This window comes from Nicotiana attenuata, unplaced genomic scaffold (assembly GCF_001879085.1).
Source record: "Nicotiana attenuata strain UT unplaced genomic scaffold, NIATTr2, whole genome shotgun sequence".
NCBI lineage: Eukaryota > Viridiplantae > Streptophyta > Magnoliopsida > Solanales > Solanaceae > Nicotiana > Nicotiana attenuata.
The window spans coordinates 134099-153140 of NW_017671119.1; the positions used below are offsets into that span (position 1 = coordinate 134099).

General features: G+C 40.3%; 1 protein-coding gene across 3 annotated transcripts; it reads left to right on the forward strand.

The window, feature by feature from the left end:
• The first annotated feature begins 400 nt into the window (after positions 1–400).
• Positions 401–16141, forward strand: LOC109206041 (nucleolar GTP-binding protein 1). 3 transcript variants are annotated; one of them, XR_002064783.1, is made up of 15 exons: positions 401–596; positions 720–850; positions 1228–1348; positions 1469–1533; positions 1628–1741; positions 2578–2652; positions 9063–9101; positions 9188–9259; positions 9658–9771; positions 10684–10755; positions 10851–10887; positions 13742–13854; positions 14506–14712; positions 15489–15650; positions 15737–16141. XR_002064783.1 is itself a non-coding variant. In XM_019368806.1 (14 exons), the coding sequence occupies exons 1-14, from the start codon at positions 515–517 to the stop codon at positions 15579–15581; spliced, it is 1335 nt and encodes a 444-aa protein (XP_019224351.1). In that variant the 5' UTR covers positions 401–514; the 3' UTR covers positions 15582–16141. The 3 variants fall into 3 exon arrangements, 2 of the variants coding, with proteins under 2 accessions (XP_019224351.1, XP_019224352.1); XM_019368806.1 differs by having other exon boundaries at positions 15489–16141; XM_019368807.1 differs by lacking the exon at positions 401–596 and having other exon boundaries at positions 768–849; positions 1226–1348; positions 15489–16141.
• Positions 16142–19042: the final 2901 nt, after the last annotated feature.

The following is a 19042-nucleotide window of genomic DNA, read 5'->3' on the forward strand; positions in this document are numbered from 1 at the left end:
CTTAATATACTGGAGATTCGAGCACTTGTGTATGAACTTCCAACATATTATACTGGAACGATATACTTTGCTGGAACTCCATCATATTATGCTGGAGTTCCAGCATACTTATCCTGGAACTCCAGTATAATATGCTGGAGTTTAAGTATACTTATGCTGGAACTCCGGCATAATATACTGGCGTATTTTTCGGGTTTTGAACAGTATTTTCGCTCAGATTTATCTTTGCATGAAAAGTGGCTAAATTTCGATTATTTTTAAAACTAGGCTATTTTTGAACGACCACCTGTAAATCTGGCTATTTTTGAATTTCTCCCTTTTAGAACACGATAAAATATAAACAATCGCCTCAAAAGGGGCTATTTGTGCACTTGAGCCGCATCGGAGCACCAAAAACCCGACTTATCTGTGTTGGGCCAAATTTTTCCTTGGATGGATATTCATAGCTCAGAAAATCTCAGCGCTTAAACCTCATTTAACATTCCAGTAGAAGAGAGCTCTGAGAGAAAGAGAAATGAGCGGAACTTCAAGTCTCTTTCAGTTATGGCAATTTCCTTCCTCATCTCTGTTTTCTGGACGTTCTAAGCTCTCTAAAGGTACTCTTTTTTAATTTTATTTTTTATTTTATCTAATTTCATTTGAGAAAATTCCTAATAGTTACTTCATAGTATTATCTTTGAAATAAGAGAAATATTCGAGTGTGTTGTTGCGGTTTGCAGGTCTGTACTTGGTGCCTGTGCGTGTATTGTATCCAGTGTCATGCTTCTGTAAGCAAATGCAGACTACTACTTATGAAATTGTGAAAGGAAGCTATGTAGTATCAAATACACAGGACCAACAAGAAAAAAAGGTATATCTTCTCCTTTAATCTCACATTTGGAATTCTACTATTAGCGGAATTAGTTTTAGAGTTGGCTACTTATTACTCTCCCTGTCTCAACTTATGTGATGTTGCTTGACTAAGCACGGAAGTTAAGAAAGAAAGAATTTTTTTTGAAACTTTGTGTTCCAAAACAAGCTATAGATATTTGTGTGGATATAAATAATCTCATATGGAAAAATGTCATTCTTTTTGGCATAGACTAAAAGGAAATACTATCATATAATTTGGGACGCAGAGAGTATGAATTACCTCTGTCCTGTTTAATGGGATAGACTTTGCTTTATGGATGCACTGTTCATTTTGTGTTCACATGGAAATTGGAAGGGATTCTCATGTTCTTGTAGGAAAAATTGGCGCCGGAGGTAGAAAAGATAGGTGCATTTCAAAAATTACCGATGGTGATGCCATCTGTAGATATTCTACATTCAGCACTGAAGAAAGCAAAGAGGGTCTCGCCTACAAAGGGTAATCTTTTGCTTTGCGTCTATATTGTATATCCTTCCCCACTTTGTCATAGTTTCAATTTTTGTGTTGGATTCAAGCATCGATGAAAGAAATTATGACATCTAGTTAAATGTTTAATAGGCATTGTTAATCTTGCAAAACGCGAGAGAAATAGAGGCGCAAAACAACTTGACGCATTAATGAAGGTCAGGTTCTCGACAAGACTATTCCTTCTTGTTGGAGGATACATCTATAGTTTGAAAACATAATTTACATTTTGTCATTCATTTCTGTATGCAGGAGATAGCTGTGCCCTTGAGAACATACAAGGAGAACTTCCCAAACAAAAGATATTTGCACCCTTATGAACGATCATTGATTGAGTTAACGCTTGGAGATGGAAACTATGAAGAGGTAAATGTCAGTCACTCTAGTATCTTTTTCCAAATAACGTTTGTTCTAGGTCATCAGAACTTTTTTCCTACCAGGAAAGCTTTATAGCTTTGAACGTTTAATAATTTTACTCTTCAGAAAAGTATAGGTAGTTAAACTGGAAGTTTTTGATGTCTCTTTGTCCTGAAAAATTATAACACAATAAAGAAGAAAAAAGGATTAGTGCTAGGAGCATATATCTTGGGGTTTGTAGTGTCTTATGTAGTTTTTAGCTAATCTTAGTAAAACTTTGAGTTTGTGTAATTATTTCACATGTCTCTTTGACAGATTTGAAATGATTCTGTTGGGCTGTTTAGTTGGTTTGACTAATTTTCAGGTCTGGATTCATTTTTCTGTATTCATCGAAACTAGAAATTTGGATATCCTCGACCCCCTCTCAGAGGGTTTATGGGTTTCATTTCTTGCATGTGCTAACGAAAAATTTAGTTGCTTGTAACTCTAAAATTATCTGAAGTTCTTTAGCTGTACTAAATTCTGTTCAGCATTTGTGACACAATGATGGTACTATGATAATTGTGAGTTGACTGGTTGAATCAGACAAACTAATACTTGTGACTTAGTGACTTTTCTGGTGAATTGAGTGGTCTACATTTACAAGTAGTACATTAATGCTTTTCTCAAAAAAAAAAAAAGAAGTACGCTAATGTTTGAGTGAGATCAATTTCTTGTAATTTTCTGCTTTTCCTATTAATAGATCTATCTCCTTTTTTCCCCTTTCTTCTCAATCCTAGGTATTTATAGCTCTATTTTTGGTTTGTCTCTTTCATGTCTTACATCTAAGTAACTACACTTTGCAGGTTTTAGGAAAGCTTGAAGCTTTAAGGAAAAGGGTGGTATCAGTTGGAAAGGAACATGCATCATTATGTGCAAAGGTTGGAAAACTGGTTGCATAAAATAGTGACCTACTTTTTTTTGTTTGCTGCTAGTCTTCTCCTCCCCCTCCCGGCCTCTCCCGTTTTTCATTTTGAAGCATTCTTAGGTAAAATACCTTTCTTGGTAACATTCTTTTTTTCCGGATAAGTATTCTATGTTATTAGGAAAGCATCCAGGAAGCTACTGGTATACTTTGACCTGCATAAAAGATTAGGCTCCATCTAGTCACCCTTTCTACACTAAACAAAACTATCTATCTCTTAGCATAAGTGCATAAGTCACACTGCTGTCTAATCTCTTTAATTCACCTTTGGGCCCAGCTTCTTTCTTCTTTTCTTTGGGTCTGATCTATTGACATCCTCTACCCTGCAGTGGCGTTATTGAACCTCTTTGGCCGACATCACACAAATGCTGCAAATAAAATAGAGCTCTACTGTCTGTATTGTGGTGGAAAAAAGAGAAATTAGGCAAACTAGTCAAGGATGCCGAAGTGTCTTGAATTTGTTATCTCATTCATGGTAACATCTTTTGTGTATGAGTGATAGCAGCAGAATTTCTTAATTTTCAACTTGACAAGGTGCTACATTGGTTTGGACGGGTGAGAATTGTTAGAATAGTTATGTAAATAGCAGTAAATAACCTAATCCCATATGTATTAGGAGTAGGACATGTTATGTATATATAGGGCTCATTGTATGTGTCGGTAACATCAATAATAATATTTTCTCCTGTGCATTCTCACATGGTATCAGAGCAATTGTGAGAGATTTATCGCAGTGCATAAATTCCAGCGATTCCGGGAAGAGAAATCAGTCACTGGAACCCTTTTTCCGGCGACTTTTTCAAGCTTGTTTGCGTCTGCTTCGTCTCTGTCAGTGTTGTGCAAAATCGAACACTACCACAAGAGTCGCCACTGTCCGGCGACCAAACCCCAGAAAAAATCTCCGGCAAACAGTACTCCACGCGCCTCCACACGCCACCAGAAGCCCACGCGCGTGAGTCCACGCGCCGGCGCGTGCACCACTTTCCGGCCATTTTTTGACGAAGTTCCTTCAGGACAGTTGGATCGCCCTCAAATTCCGAGCCTACCCATAATTTTATTTTTCAATTCCGACCACTTTGGGTTTTTCCGGCGACTACACTGATTTTTTCCGGCAGCTACAGTACTTTTCCGGCAAACACAGTGTTTCCTTCATCTGTTTCAGCGAATTGTCAGTTGATTCTTTTTGTTATTTGGTGATAATCCAACCATGTCTTTGGGAGTCGATGCTTTCGGGTCTAGAAACCCGGGTTCTGGCAATTCCGGTGTTATGATTACCTCAGAACCTTTAATGGGAGGTTCAAACTACTTAGCTTGGGCTTCGTCTGTCGAGTTGTGGTGTAAAGGTCAAGGAGTTCAAGATCATTTAACAAAAAAGGCTAGCGAAGGTGATGAAAAGGCCAAAGCACTGTGGGAGAAGGTAGATGCTCAATTATGTAGTATCCTGTGGCGATCTATTGATTCCAAGTTGATGCCCTTGTCCGTCCATTCCAGACATGTTATTTAGTTTGGGAAAAGGCTCGTAATTTATACACTAATGACATATCTCGTTTCTATGATGTAATAGCGCGAATGACAAGCTTGAAGAAACGGGAATTGGATATGTCTACTTACTTGGGACAAGTACAGGCAGTCATGGAAGAATTTGAGAAGTTGATGCTAGTTTCTGCTAGTATGAAAAGCAACAAGAGCAACGACAGAAGATGTTTCTAGTTCTTACACTCGCTGGACTCCCTAATGACCTTGATTCAGTACGTGACCAGATTTTGGCTAGTCCGACTGTCCCCACAGTTGATGAATTATTCTCTCGATTACTTCGCCTTGCTGCAGCACCTAGTCACCCAGTGAGCTCATCACAGACACTTGACTCATCTGTCCTCGTATCCCAATCAGTGGACAATCGGACATCTCATACTATGGAGAATAGACGAGGAGGAGGTCGTTTTGGAAGATCTAGACCCAAGTGCTCTTATTGTCATAAACTTGGACACACTCGTGACGTGTGCTATTCTTTACATGGCCGCCCACCCAAAAATGCTTATGTTGCTCAGACTGAGACTACAGGTAACCATGGATTTTCTTTATCTGAAGGGGAGTATAATGAGTTCCTTCAGTATCAAGCAAGTAAGCAGACATCTCCACAAGTAGCCTCTGTTGCTTAGACTGATACTTCTGTTGCTGGTAATTCTTTTGCTTGTGTTTCCCAGTCTAATACTCTTGGACAATGGGTTGTGGACTCAGCCGCTTCTGATCATATCTCTGGTAATAAATCACTTTTGTCAAATATTGCGTATTCACAGTCTCTTCCACTGTTACTTTAGCCAATGGGTCTCAAACCAAAGCAAAAGGAGTTGGACAAGCGAATCCCCTACCCTCTGTCACTCTAGATTCCGTTCTCTATGCCCCTGGCTGTCCTTTTAATCTTGCATCTGTTAGTCGTTTGACTCGTGCCCTCCATTGTGGTATATATTTTATTGATGATTCCTTTATTATGCAGGACCGCTGTACGGGGCAGACGATTGGAACAGGACTTGAATCAGAAGGCCTTTACTACCTTCACTCACTAAACTCCTCCAAGGCATGTCTATTTACAGATCCTCCGAACCTAATTCACAGACGTTTAGGACATCCAAGCTTATCCAAGCTTCAGAAGATGGTGCCTAGTTTGTCTAGTTTATCCACATTAGAGTGTGAGTCATGTCAGCTCGGGAAACATACCCGAGCCTCCTTTCCTCGTAGTATTGAGAGTCATGCAGAGTCTATTTTTTCTTTAGTTCATTCTGATATATGGGGTCCTAGTAGAGTCAGTTCAACCTTGGGATTTCGTTATTTTGTTAGTTTCATTGATGATCATTCAAGATGTACTTGGATTTTCTTAATGAAAGATCGTTCTGAGTTGTTTTCTATATTCTAGAATTTTTGTGCTGAAATTAAAAATCAATTTGGTGTTTCTATTCGCACTTTTCGCAGTGATAATGCCTTAGAATATTTATCCTCTCAATTTCAGCAGTTTATGACTTCTCAAGGAATTATTCATCAGACCTCTTTTCCTTATACCCCTCAGCAAAATGGGGTTGCGGAGAGAAAGAATAGGCACATCATTGAGACTACTCGCACACTTCTCATTGAATCTCATGTTCCGTTGCGTTTTTGGGGTGATGCAGTTCTCACAGCTTGTTATTTAGTTAATCGGATGCCTTCCTCTCCCATCCAGAATCAGATACCGTATGTCGTATTGTTTCCCCAATCACCCTTATACTCTGTTCCCCCTCGTGTTTTTGGGAGCACTTGTTTCGTTCATAACTTAGCCCCTGGGAAAGATAAGTTAGCTCCTCGTGCTCTCAAGTGTGTCTTCCTTGGTTATTCTCGTGTTCAGAAGGGATATCGTTGTTACTCACCTGATCTTCGTAGGTACTTTATGTCCTCTGACGTCACATTTTTTGAGTCTAAACCTTTCTTTACCTCTTCTGACCATTCTGACCACCTTGATATCTCTGAGATCTTACCTATACCGACCTTTAAGGAGTCTACTATAGCTCCGCCTTCACCTTCCGCCACAGAAGTCTTACCCGAGTCTACTATAGCTCCGCCTTCACCTTCCGCCACAGAAGTCTTACCCGAGTCTACTATAGCTCCTCCTTCACCTTCCGCTAAGAAGTCTTACCCATTCCAACCGTTGAGGAGTCTAGTGTGGCTCCTCCTAGACTCCCTGCCACAGGAACACCACTTTTGACATATCATCGTCGTCCGCACCCAGCATCAGGCCCAGCTGATTCACGTCCTGCACCTGACCCTGCTCTTGCTGCGGACTTGTCTTTTCCTAGTACACCGATTGCACTTTGGAAAGGTATACGGACCACCCTTAATCCTAATCCCCATTATGTCGGTTTGAGTTATCATCGTTTGTCATCACCCTATTATGCTTTTCTATCTTCTTTGTCCTCTGTTTCCATCCCTAAGTCTACAGGTGAAGCATTGTCTCATCCAGGATGGCGACAGGCTATGATTGACGAGATGTCTGCTTTACATACGAGTGGTACTTGGGAGCTCGTCCCTCTTCCTTCAGGTAAATCTACTGTTGGTTGTCGTTGGGTGTATGCAGTCAAGGTGGGTCCGGATGTAAGGTTGATCGTCTTAAAGCTCGTCTTGTTGCCAAAGGATATACTCAGATATTTGGGCTCGATTACAGTGATACCTTCTCTCCTGTGGCTAAGATAGCATCAGTCCGCCTTTTTCTATCCATGGCTGCTGTTCGCCATTGGCCCCTCTATCAGCTGGACATTAAGAATGCTTTTTTACACGGTGACCTTGAGGATGAAGTTTATATGGAACAACCACCAGGGTTTGTTGCTCAGGGGGAGTCTCGTGGCCTTGTATGTCGCTTGCGTCGGTCACTTTATGGTCTAAAGCAGTCTCATCGAGCCTGGTTTGGTAAGTTCAGCACAGTTATTCGAGAATTTGGCATGATTCAGAGTGAAGCTGATCACTCTGTATTCTATCGGCATTCTGCTTCGAGTCTCTGTATTTATCTGGTGGTCTATGTTGACGACATTATTATTACCGGCAATGACCAGGATGGTATTACTAAATTGAAGCAACATCTCTTTCAACACTTTCAGACTAAGGATCTGGTCAAACTAAAGTATTTTCTGGGTATTGAGGTCGCTCAGTCTAGCTCAGGTATTGTGATCTCACAACGAAAGTATGCCTTAGATATTCTTGAGGAGACAGGAATGACAGGTTGTAGACCTGTTGATACTCCGATGGATCCGAATTCTAAACTTCTGCCAGGACAGGGGGAGCCTCTTAGCGATCCTGCAAGATATAGACGGTTGGTTGGTAAATTAAATTACCTTACAGTGACAAGACCTGGCATTTCCTTTTCTGTGAGTGTTGTGAGTCAGTTTATGGATTCTTCGTGTGATAGTCATTGGGATGCAGTTGTTCGCATTCTTCGGTATATAAAATCAGCTCCAGGCAAAGGTTTATTGTTTGAGGATCGAGGCCATGAGCAGATCGTTGGATACTCAGATGCTGATTGGGCAGGATCACCTTCTGATAGACGTTCTACGTCTGGATATTGCGTCTTAGTAGGAGGAAATTTGGTGTCATGGAAGAGCAAGAAACAGAATGTGGTTGCTCGGTCTAGTGCAGAAGCAGAATATCGAGCGATGGCTATGGCGACACAAGAGCTAATTTGGATCAAACAGTTGCTCAAGGAGTTGAAATTTGGTGAGATTAGTCAGATGGGACTTGTGTGTGATAATCAAGCTGCTCTTCATATTGCGTCAAATCCAGTGTTCCATGAGAGAACTAAACACATTGAGATTGACTGTCACTTTGTCAGAGAAAAGATACTTTCGGGAGATATTACTACAAAGTTTGTGAAATCGAATGATCAGCTTGCAGATATTTTCACCAAGTCCCTCACTGGTCCTCGTATTAACTACATATGTAACAAGCTCGGTACATATGATTTATATGCACCAGCTTGAGGGGGAGTGTTAGAATAGTTATGTAAATAGGAGTAAATAACTCTAATCCCATATGTATTAGGAGTAGGACATGTTATGTATATATAGGGCTCATTGTATGTGTCAATAACATCAATAATAATATTTTCTCCCGTGCATTCTCACAAGAATAAAACTAAGACTTTGTCAAGTATGTAAGAATAGATGAGGTGTAATTGCAGAGGAAACAGAGAAAATTCTAAAGCTCTATAGCTCCTGATTGCTTATTTGGATGGAAGGTAATAAGAGATAAAGAGCTGTGTAAAAGTTTTCAAGCAAAGTGGCAATGGAGAACAGGTCATGAATATTCCTTTCTCCACCCTTCCTTGCTGAATTTGACTCTCCTCATTGGTTGATTAGGGTTCACTCTCTCTCATGCTTTCAGTCAGTAATAATTCAAATAGATGCAAGGCCTATTTGGGCCAAAGATCTTCTGAAACCTTAACTATCTATGGGACATACAATTGAATGACTCTTCTTAAGGGGAAAAGGTAGTCCTGTCAAGTACTCAAGTTAGCCTTTCCTTGTGGCAAACGCATTATCCACTCCAAATTCTTGATTCAACTTCTCTACCTTCCTAACAATTACCACCACCTCAGCATTACCACTTTTATGTAGATTGTAGCTAAAGAAACATGGTCACAATTTTTTCTTTGAAATACAAATAATGGCTACCAAGGTCTTAGCATACATCAGGATCCCTTGGGTGGTGTTTACAAGCAAATGATATGTTCTATTTTCTCATTATTGATTTGATGACGTATTTTTATTAACTTAAGAAGTGCTTATGTTCTACCTTTACAATTTACATTTCTGCATAAGATGCAAATCAAGTAATTGATGCAATTTATGGCAGTCATTATCTAAACGAGAAGCAGAGGAGCGGTTGAATGAGGTAGGCTGATAGTTTCACATTTTTACTGAATTTCTTATTGATTTGATATAATCCATAAGTTGATAAGTAATAGGATATCTTTGTAGGGAATGAAAAGAATTGAGGAAATTTTTGGTCGTGATGGAAAAGCTGTTGATGAACTATTGAACATTGCCAAGGTAAGGCCAGTTAGATATAATGAAGCTAGGAAGTATGAGTCTATGAAGGCCTTGAGCCGAACTAAAAGTTGAAAGAAGTGGTTAGATCTATGCTGACATTAGTATACTGAAAACTGGAATGAACCTTCAAACAGCTATTATCATGGACCTTCATTTTTAAATTAGAAGGATGTTCAGAAGAAAAACAGACATGAAGCGATCATATCAAACATCTCTGTCTATGATTTACTACTAAATATAGTAACATTACCAGTCATTATAGCTATCTTCCTAATTGTGTGAAAGCTTTTCATTGGACTTCTTAATAGAGATGTTTTTAAGCAAGGATCTTTGCTCTCGAAGTCAAACAGAAAAGTTTCAGTGGTTTCTGCCAGTCTGACAAAATTTAATGGTGACAGACATTACGGGCAATGCCAGTTATCAATCTGGAAACACCAACTCTTTGTCTCGTCGGTGCTCCCAATGTTGGAAAATCATCTTTGGTTCGCGTACTTTCAACAGGGAAGCCTGAGGTATGTACTCAGTTAGCTTTCTTTCCATTTTTACCTTTTTTTTCCTGGGATTAGGGTTTTCACCTATCTTACTTAGAGAATTAAAACCATCTCATAATATGCTCTTGAGGAAGGCGAATTTTCCAGAATTACTAAATGTTAAAGAAAAGGAAGATAGAGTACCAGTTTTTAAAACTGTGGTTTTTAACTTGGGGTCAGAAGAAGCTTCTTATTCTGAAACTTGGCTTGCCTCCAAATGCTCTTTAAAACTCTGCCTGCATTTAGTTCTGCTAACTCAGGTCTCAAGTGTTAGTATGTGTACAATTAATAGTAAGGAAAAAGTCAATAGAAGAGGAAGACAAACAATGAGATGCAAGCTTATGGAGCAATTAGATATGGTCATAACAACTAATGATTATTACCAATCAATTGTGTGTCCTCTTTCTTATCATGCTTCCCTGTAACCAAAAGGATTGTTACTTCATCAGCAATTTTATCTGGCTTATATTATGCATATCTCTTACTAGTTTGGCAATATCATACGCATGGATACATTGGTAGACAGATGAATTTGAGAGATACTTATCTACAGCTTTACGAATAAGTCAAACATCTTATGGATTGTTACTTCATCAGCAATTTTATCTGGCTTATATTATGCATATCTCTTACTAGTTTGGCAATATCGTACGCATGGATGCATTGGTAGACAGATGAATTTGAGGGATACTTATCTACAGCTTTACGAATAAGTCAAACATCTTATGGAATTTGGTTCAATGTTTTGTCGATAACTAAATCCTCAGCTATACATACTTTTCTTGCATACCCCTACCAACTCTATAGAAAGTTCTCAAGTAACAGTTGATTGCATCTTTTCATCACATTGTTTTCTTTGATTGAGTTGCCAGTAATGTCACTGTATATTGTCAGATCTGCAACTATCCCTTCACAACTAGAGGAATTCTGATGGGTCATATTACTTTGAGCTACCAGAATTTTCAGGTTAGTCTTTTTCTCAAAGTGGAAATGCTTCCTTAATGCTTCTTTCCTTTTCTGTTTCTTCTGCTATTTTACTGATTAAGCATTTGTATCTTCAGGTTACTGATACCCCTGGTATCTTAAGGAGATCTGATGGTAAAAACTCTTGTTCGTTTACCATTTGCATAATGCGGATAATTGTTTCTCTGAATTGCTTTGCTTTCTCCCACATCTTACAAAGAAGCTGATGACACATTGTCGCTTTTGTAAGTGAAATGATTGTTTGTAGGAAACCAGATTCATTTCCGGAAAACATTATGTGTTTGTGAATTAGTTATATTAGAACTTGGTATACTATTCATAGAAATTGTACCTTCTTTGCGTGCAAAAATATTTATGTGTGTTACTTAGATCTCTGAAAAATTATTGTATTAATAGTCGCAATTTTGCTTGTTCAAGTAACAAGCTACTTCGTGCAAAAAAAAAAAAAAAAAGGTAAAAAAGAAAAAGGAGAATCAGATAGTCTAGTTTGAGATGAGAAGGCGTTACTCAGTTTCTTCATTACAATAACTCTAGTGATGGAAAGTTGTCTGGAATAAGTATAAATGTAAATTTCCTTTTATGAGCCGCAAAGGGGACTGGTGGTGGAGCACTGAGGTCCAAGGTAAAATGGAAGCCAAGAATGTGGCTTATTTGAAGCTTTTGGAGAGCATGGACGAGGAGGAGAAGAGGACGAATAGGGAGCGATATAATGTGGTTAAGAAGGAAGCGATATAATGTGGCTAAGAAGGAAGCGAAGTTAGCAGTTACTGCGGCAAGGGAGGGGACAAGAAGCTGTACAGGTTAGCCAAGGTGCGAGAAAGGAAGGCCCATGACTTGGACCAAGTGAAGTGCGCCAAGGAGGAGGAAGGTAGAGTGTTGTTAGACGAGGCTCTGATTCGACAGAGATGGCAGACGTACTTCCATAAACTCCTAAACGAAGAGGGGGATAGGAACATTGTGCTGGGTGACTTAGAGAACTCCGAGAGTCGTCGGGACTTTGGGTATTGCAGGCGTATAAAAGTTGAGGAGGTAGAGGGGGCTATGCGTAAGATGAGCAGGGGGAGAGCGACCGGGCCAGACGTAATCCCGGTGGCATTCTGGAAGAGCGTGGTAGGGCGTGCTTGGAATGGCTAATTGGGCTATTCAATGTCATTTTTAGGACGAAGAAGATGCACGGGGAATGGAGATGGAGTACGATGATCCCGTTGTATAAGAACAAGGGTGATATCCAAAATTGCAACAACTATCGGGATATCAAGCTACTGAGCCATACTATGAAAGTATGGGAGAGGGTGGTGGAGCTTAGGGTGAGGAAGATTGTGTCTATTTCAGAGAACCAATTTGAATTTTTGCCGGGGCGTTCGACTACAGAAGCTATTCACCTTGTTTGGAGGTTGATGGAGCAGTATAGAGAGAGGAAGAGGGATCTACATATGGTGTTCATCTACTTAGAGAAGGCTTACGATAAAGTGCGGAGAGAGGTGCTGTGGAGATGTTTGGAGGCTAGAGGTGTTCCTGTTGCATATATTAGGGCTATTAAGGACATGTACGATGGTCCTAAGACTCGGGTGAGGACAGTGGGAGGACTCAGAACACTTCTTGGTTGTGATGGGGCTACATCAGGGGTCAGCCCTCAGCCTATTTCTGTTTGCCTTGGCGATCGACGCGCTGAAGCGTCACATTCAATGGGAGGTGCCGTGGTGCATGTTATTTGCATCTGACACTGTACTGATTGACGAGACACGATGTGGTGTTAACGAGAGGTTAGAGTTCAGGAGACAGACCCTGGAGTCTAAAGGTTTCAAGTTGAGCAGGACCAAAATAGAATACGTGGAATGCAAGTTCAGTGACGCGACTCAGGAAGTGGACGAAGACATGAGGCTTGATTCACAAGTCATCCCTAGGAGAGAAAGTTTTAAATGCCTTGGGTCTGTTATACAAGTGAATGAGGAGATTGACGAGGATGTCACACACCGTATTGGGGCAGGATGGATGAAATGGAGACTCGCTTCCGGTGTTCTGTGTGATAAGAATGTGCCACCAAAACTTAAAGGTAAGTTCTACAGAGCGGTGGTCAGACCGACTATGCTGTATGGGGTGGAGTGTTGGCCAGTCAAGAACTCCCATGTCCAGCAGATGAAGGTGACTGAGATGAGGATGTTGAGGTGGATGTGAGGGCATACCAGGTTAGATAAAATTAGAAATGAAGTTATCCGGGACAAGGTGGGTGTGGCCCCTGTGGAGGACAAGATGCGGGAGGCGAGACTTAGATGGTTTGGCCATGTGAAGAGGAGAGGCTTTGATGCTCCGGTGAGGAGGTGTGAGAGGCTGGCATTGGAGGGCCAACGGAGAGGTAGAGACAGGCTGAAGGAATATTGGGGAGGGTGATTAGGCAAGATATGGCGTTGCTCCAGCTTACTGAGGACATGACCATGGATAGGAAAGTGTGGAGGTTAAGAATAAAGGTAAAGGATTAGGTAGCCGAGTGTTGTCCTTGTTTGTACAGTAGCTTTGATACGCCACTTGGTGTCTTTCGTATTTTTTTTGTATCCCTGGACCTCTGTTACTACTTGCTATTGTCTTTTGTTTCGGTATTCTGATTGCATTACCTATTGCTAGTTTTCTATTTTTCGCTTCGGTTGTCAGATCGGTTTGCTTGTTATTGCCCCTCCCCTTTTCTCTTCCTGAGCCGAGGGTCTACCGGAAACAGCCTCTCTGCCTTCTTAAAGGTAAGGGTAAGGTCTGCGTATACTCTACCCTCCCCAGACCTCACTTGTGGGATCACACTGGGTATGTTGTTGTTGTATGGTTTTCTTTTTGCTATGCTGCTCAGCAAAGGCGAGAGCATTACTCATAATTCTCTAAATTTCTTGTAATCTGGACTCTTGTGTTTTGTGGTCATGGATTACTTCTCTATCATTTTATATTTATTTTTCACAAATTTTCTTTATTTTGATTGAACCTGCAGAGGACAGGAATAACTTGGAAAAGTTAACACTCGCTGTTCTCACTCATTTGCCGACTGCAGTACTTTATGTTCATGATTTATCCGGAGAATGTGGGATGTCACCTTCTGATCAGGTACCTCCAATGCTTTCTATGTTTTGTCTATAACTGGAATTCTGATCTTCAAGTACTCTAGAGAAGAGATGGATTCATTATTCTTCTATACCAGAATTGTTGAACCTGGAGGTTGAGATCTATTATATATCTGAAGTAATTGTGCAAGAAGACGTTAACGTGTTAGAACTTGCATATTGGTGATCTTAAAAAGCTATTTTATCTGATTCTCCAGTAATGAGAAGATGGATCATATGGGAGTGGTCATGAACTAGTAGAGCCTATACGCCCAGAAAGTTGACATGCTAGAACTTGCATATTGGTGTTTTATTAAAAGCTATTTTCTCCAGGTAATGATAAGATGGATCAAATGAGAGTGGGTTACGAGCTAGTAGAATGTAAATTAGTAGCTGCACTGATATAAGAGCTTCCAGTGAACACTCAGCAAACTCCTTTATTCTTTTGTTTTCTTGTTCCTTCTGTTTGATAGGGGGTTGGGGCGGTCCTTCCCCAAACATGGAGAATTATGAATGTTCTTCAATAATCTTGAAAGCTTAGGAGAATGTCAATAAGCTTTGTGATACTGGTTTTTGCTACAACCAATTATTTTTTCAAACTTCTCTAGTTTCTCATATTGTAGAGAGGGTTGATTGCTAACTATCGCTTCTGCAGTTTTTGATCTATAAGGAAATGAGAGAGAGGTTCAGTAGCCACATTTGGCTTGATATCGTGTCCAAATGTGACTTGCTGCAAGCATCTCCTGTCATCTTTGCAACAGATGAATGTAATATTGATGACGTTGAGCTGGTGAGGTATAGGACAATGGGACCTGATGGAGCGTTACATGTGTCAGTCAAGAATGAGATTGGTCTTCATGAGGTACCATTCTGTTACCCTTATATGCCATCTTATAGATTACTGAGCAGGTTATTTAACTTAAACCTGTATGAGTTTCCGAAACGTCACAAAATACAAGTTTTAGAACTTAAACATAATTTGGGAATTCATCTCGCAGTTGAGATGATGTATTATACATCTTATTGGCAATAAGTTGACCATATATGATCCTTGGAAGATGCAAATCCCCCTGTATGATTATTCTCTACATTGGTTGCTATTGAATGGCAGGTCTGAGAGATTTCAAATGGTCAAGTTGTGCATGTGACTGCTATCGTCTAAAACTTGAACATGTACTCAAGAACATCCACTAATTTTATGACTTTTCTCTTGTCTTCTCATTGTACCTGGGGTGACGAGAGTCTTATGCTTGTTGTAGTAATAGTTTATTCAGCAGTGTTTTGTTGCTTTTCTGACAGTTGAACCTTTTCCCCCTGACAACAGAATATGATTATTCTGACAAGTTGCTAGTCTTTTCACGTTGGACAAAAGGTTCAGAGCTTGGGAGCTCCTATTTGAAGTTATCAGTGAAAATTACTGTGTTTCTATAATGATTTAGGAGTAGCAGAGTCAGAGACAAAAACATGGCTCTACGAGCTTTTAACTTTTTACTAGCTGATACTCACTATCTATAGTTTCTAAGAGTTCATCCTATAGGCTATAGAACTCAATAGTCAGCATGAGGTAGGTAGTAAATTATTTCCCTGAAGCTAACTTTCTCCTTAGTATGTTCTGACATATTCTTTGGGTTTTTGCAGTTGAAGAATAGAGTTCATGAGCTGCTTGTTTCTCAATCAGAGAGGATCAGAAACCAAAAGAGCAAGGAGGAAGAGCTGGAAGTTTCAAGCTAGTTGGTTCTGTGACTTCCTAAAGAGATTTCTGGCTGTAGCCGGGATTTGGCTGCAATTCTTTTGGGCCTGGTAATTAGCTGAATCTGAGTCGTGGTCTATCAGATACGTACAATATGTACCTTGGTGATCTGTGCGATTCTAACACACATTTCCAGGTGCGAGAACACAACATATCTCTTGGTGGCTCAGGCAGTTGGACGATGAGGTCCTCGTTTGCTTGCTTTAAATCCCACCTCTTAAGATACCCACAAATCATTTGTCTAATGGGGCCGATGGGGTTGCCATATCTCGCATCCTATTTCTTAGGCTCTTAGTTGTATCCACTTTTGGATAAGTTTTTGGTCAGTCATTTATGGATGATACTGAGATGCATTTGGAGGTTTAAAAGGTTAAATTTCCAAAGCTCTAATACTGAACCATCTTAAATTTACCAGTAGAAACTGAATCTGACCTTCTCATCAACGAATAAGTGCTATGTAAAGATGAAGTTGATGTACATTACTCTTGGTTGAAAGAAGGAAATCCTTGTTCCAGTAAAGAAGCTTATTTTTTCCCCCTCATGATTGTTCTTTGAAGTCTGATGTCAGTGATTTACATTTTCAACACTAACAATGACTTAGAAATTGCGTGGGATAGCCACTTTTTAACATGGTGTTTAGTTTTTATCCAGTATTTTTAATGCTGAGCAAAAATAGCCACTACTCCACTAAAATTAATATGAAAAGTTATTTTTACCCTTTCTTCACGAATGTTGTGTAAATATTAAGCACATGGTGTCCTTAACATTTACACTGCACACATGAAGTTAAGGACGTCATGTCCTTAGCATTTACACTGCACATATGAAGTTAAGGACATGATGTCCTAAAGCTTAACAACGGAAGTTGCAAATACAGGACACTTTGTCCTTAATATTTACACAACATTCATGAAGTTAAGGATACCATGTCCTTAATATTTACACAACACGTATAAAGTTAAGGACACTATGTCCTTAACATTTACACTGCACACATGAAGTTAAGGACACCATGTCCTTAACATTTTGTAATGACTCGACAGGGCGTTTCGAGAGTTGTAGCTCCGTTCTCCTATTTTTTGCTTCTCTTGTATCTTTCAGCTGTGTTATGACTTATCGGATTAGTTGGTTCAGGTTCGGGGTGATTTCCGAATGATTTGAGATTCTTAGTCTCTTAATTGAAAACTTAAGTTGGAAATATTGATCGGATGTTGACTTATGTGTAAATGACCTCGGATTTGGATTTTGATTGTTTCGTTAGCTTCGTTAGGTGATTTCGAACTTAGGAGCACGTCTGTATTGTGATTTGGAGGTCTGTAGTAGGATTAGGCTTGAATTGGCGGAAGTTGGAAATTTGGCGAATTTGACCGGTAGTGAAAATTTTGATATCGTGGTCGGATTGGATTTTCGGAAGTTGGACTTGGTCCATGGTGTCATTTATGACTTGTGTGCAAAATTTGAGGTCAATCGAACGTGATTTGATAGGTTTTGACGTTGTTCGTAGATTTTGGAAATTTCAAAGTTCATTAGGCTTCAATCCGTGTGTAATTCGTGTTTTTGATGTTGTTTGAGGTGATTTGAGAATTTGATTAAGTTCGTATCGGGTTGTAGGACTTATTGGTATATTTGGTTGAGGTCCCGAGGGCCTCGGGGTGATTTCCGGTGGTTAACGACTTGAGTTTGAGTTGAAGAATGCAGTGCTGCTGCTTCTTGTGTAACCGCACCTACGAAGTGGGCACCGCAGGTGCGAGCCCGCAGAAGCGTGGCTTGGATCGCAGAAGCGATTGAGTCCGCAGGTGCGAAGGCTTTCCCGCACATGCGATGGTCGCAGAAGCGGGCAGTGGAGCGCATGTGCGAGTGTGGTCCGCAGGTGCGATGTGGTTTCCGCACCTGTGATGCGCGCAGATGCGGTATGTTGATCGCAGAAGCGGAGGCAGTGGTTTAAGTGATTTTTCGCAAAAGCGGAGCTTTGACCGCAAATGCAGCTATGGAGCCGTAGGTGCGAAAAGCCTGGGCAGAATGTTTAAAAACAAGGGTTCGCAATTTTAGTCTTATTTCAACATTTTGCTCGGACTTAGGCGATTTTGGAGAGGATTTTCGAGAGGATTTTTGAGGTAAGCTTCCTGTACTCGTTTTTGATCATAAATCTTGTTTTCCCATTGATTTTCCCGCCTAGATTGTGTGGTGTTGAGGTGAAATTTGGGGTTTGAGGCTAGGGTTTTAGAGAATGAATTTTGGGGATTTGTGTAACCTTTGATGTCAGATTATGATAAATTTAGTATGGTTAGACTCGTGAGTGAATGGGCTTTCGGGGTTTATGACTTTTGTTGGAATTCGAGACGTGCGCCTGGGGGCCGGGTTTGAGCCGATATCAGATTTTGGCTATAATTTAGTGGTTTTCTTGTGGAATTGATCCCTTTAGCCTTTATTGATTGTATTGTACTACTTGTGACTAGATTCGGTACATCTGTAGACCGATTTAGGGGGCAAAGGCATTGCGGAGTAGGATTTTTACCCGTATTGAGGTAAGTAATGCTTTCAAACTTGGTTCTGAGGGTTTGAAACCCCAAATTATGTGTTATGTGACTGGTATTGAGGTGACGCACATGCCAAGTGACGGGCGTGCGACGTGCACTGTGAAAATTTTGACCTAGTTGACTCCATGGCACCGTATAGTGACTCTATCTTGTTGATATCCCTGTTTTTATCATGTGGTAAAGTAATTGAGGTGTCAATCATGCTAGATATCATGTTTAGGCTTTATGCCGGTACTGTTGAGGCCCCTAGTGGTCGTTTCTTGCTGTCATCTCACTGATTTCATTGATATTCTGTACTCAGTCATATTCATGCATTTTTATATCACATCTAAGTCTCAGTTGTTATTTATTGATACATCATATCATTGTTCCGGGTTCGCTTTCATGACATTGTGAGCCCGTGGGTGAGACTGGAGAGATTGATGACTGAGTGAGGCCGAGAGCCTGATTATGAGTGACAGTTCCGCAGCGGTTATATTGATTTGTGATAGCGCTTGGGCTGTAGGAGCCCCTCCAGAGTCTGTACACACCCCCAGTGAGCGCAGTTGATATTATTGGGGGATGGATCTTTCCTGGACATGTATCTTGTCCGAAACATTTTATACCTGGAGATAGATCTTCTCCATAGGGCTGGATTGGCCTTCCTCGGTACTGAATGAATGTTTTCAGTGATATATATATATATATATATATATATATATATATATATATATATATATATGGATCTTCCCTGGGCCGTATGAGCCATGTACAATACCGAGTGGTTGAGTATTTGAGAGTGTGAGCACATGAGGCTGACAACATGGTGCATTACATACAGCATGTGCATTGGTATGTAGAGGTAGCAGAGTCATATTCATTACATTGTTCCTATCTGCTCTACTTTACTGTTTTGAGCTGCCTAT

What these genes read in the sequence shown, in the direction of transcription:
- LOC109206041 (XM_019368806.1), top strand. Translation starts at nt 515, where the DNA reads ATGAGCGGAACTTCAAGTCTCTTTCAGTTATGGCAATTTCCTTCCTCA. An exon ending in CAGAGGAGCGGTTGAATGAG is followed by an intron (nt 9,102 to 9,187) that starts GTAGGCTGATAG and finishes ATATCTTTGTAG; the next exon opens with GGAATGAAAAGAATTGAGGA. An exon ending in ATGAGATTGGTCTTCATGAG is followed by an intron (nt 14,713 to 15,488) that starts GTACCATTCTGT and finishes GGGTTTTTGCAG; the next exon opens with TTGAAGAATAGAGTTCATGA.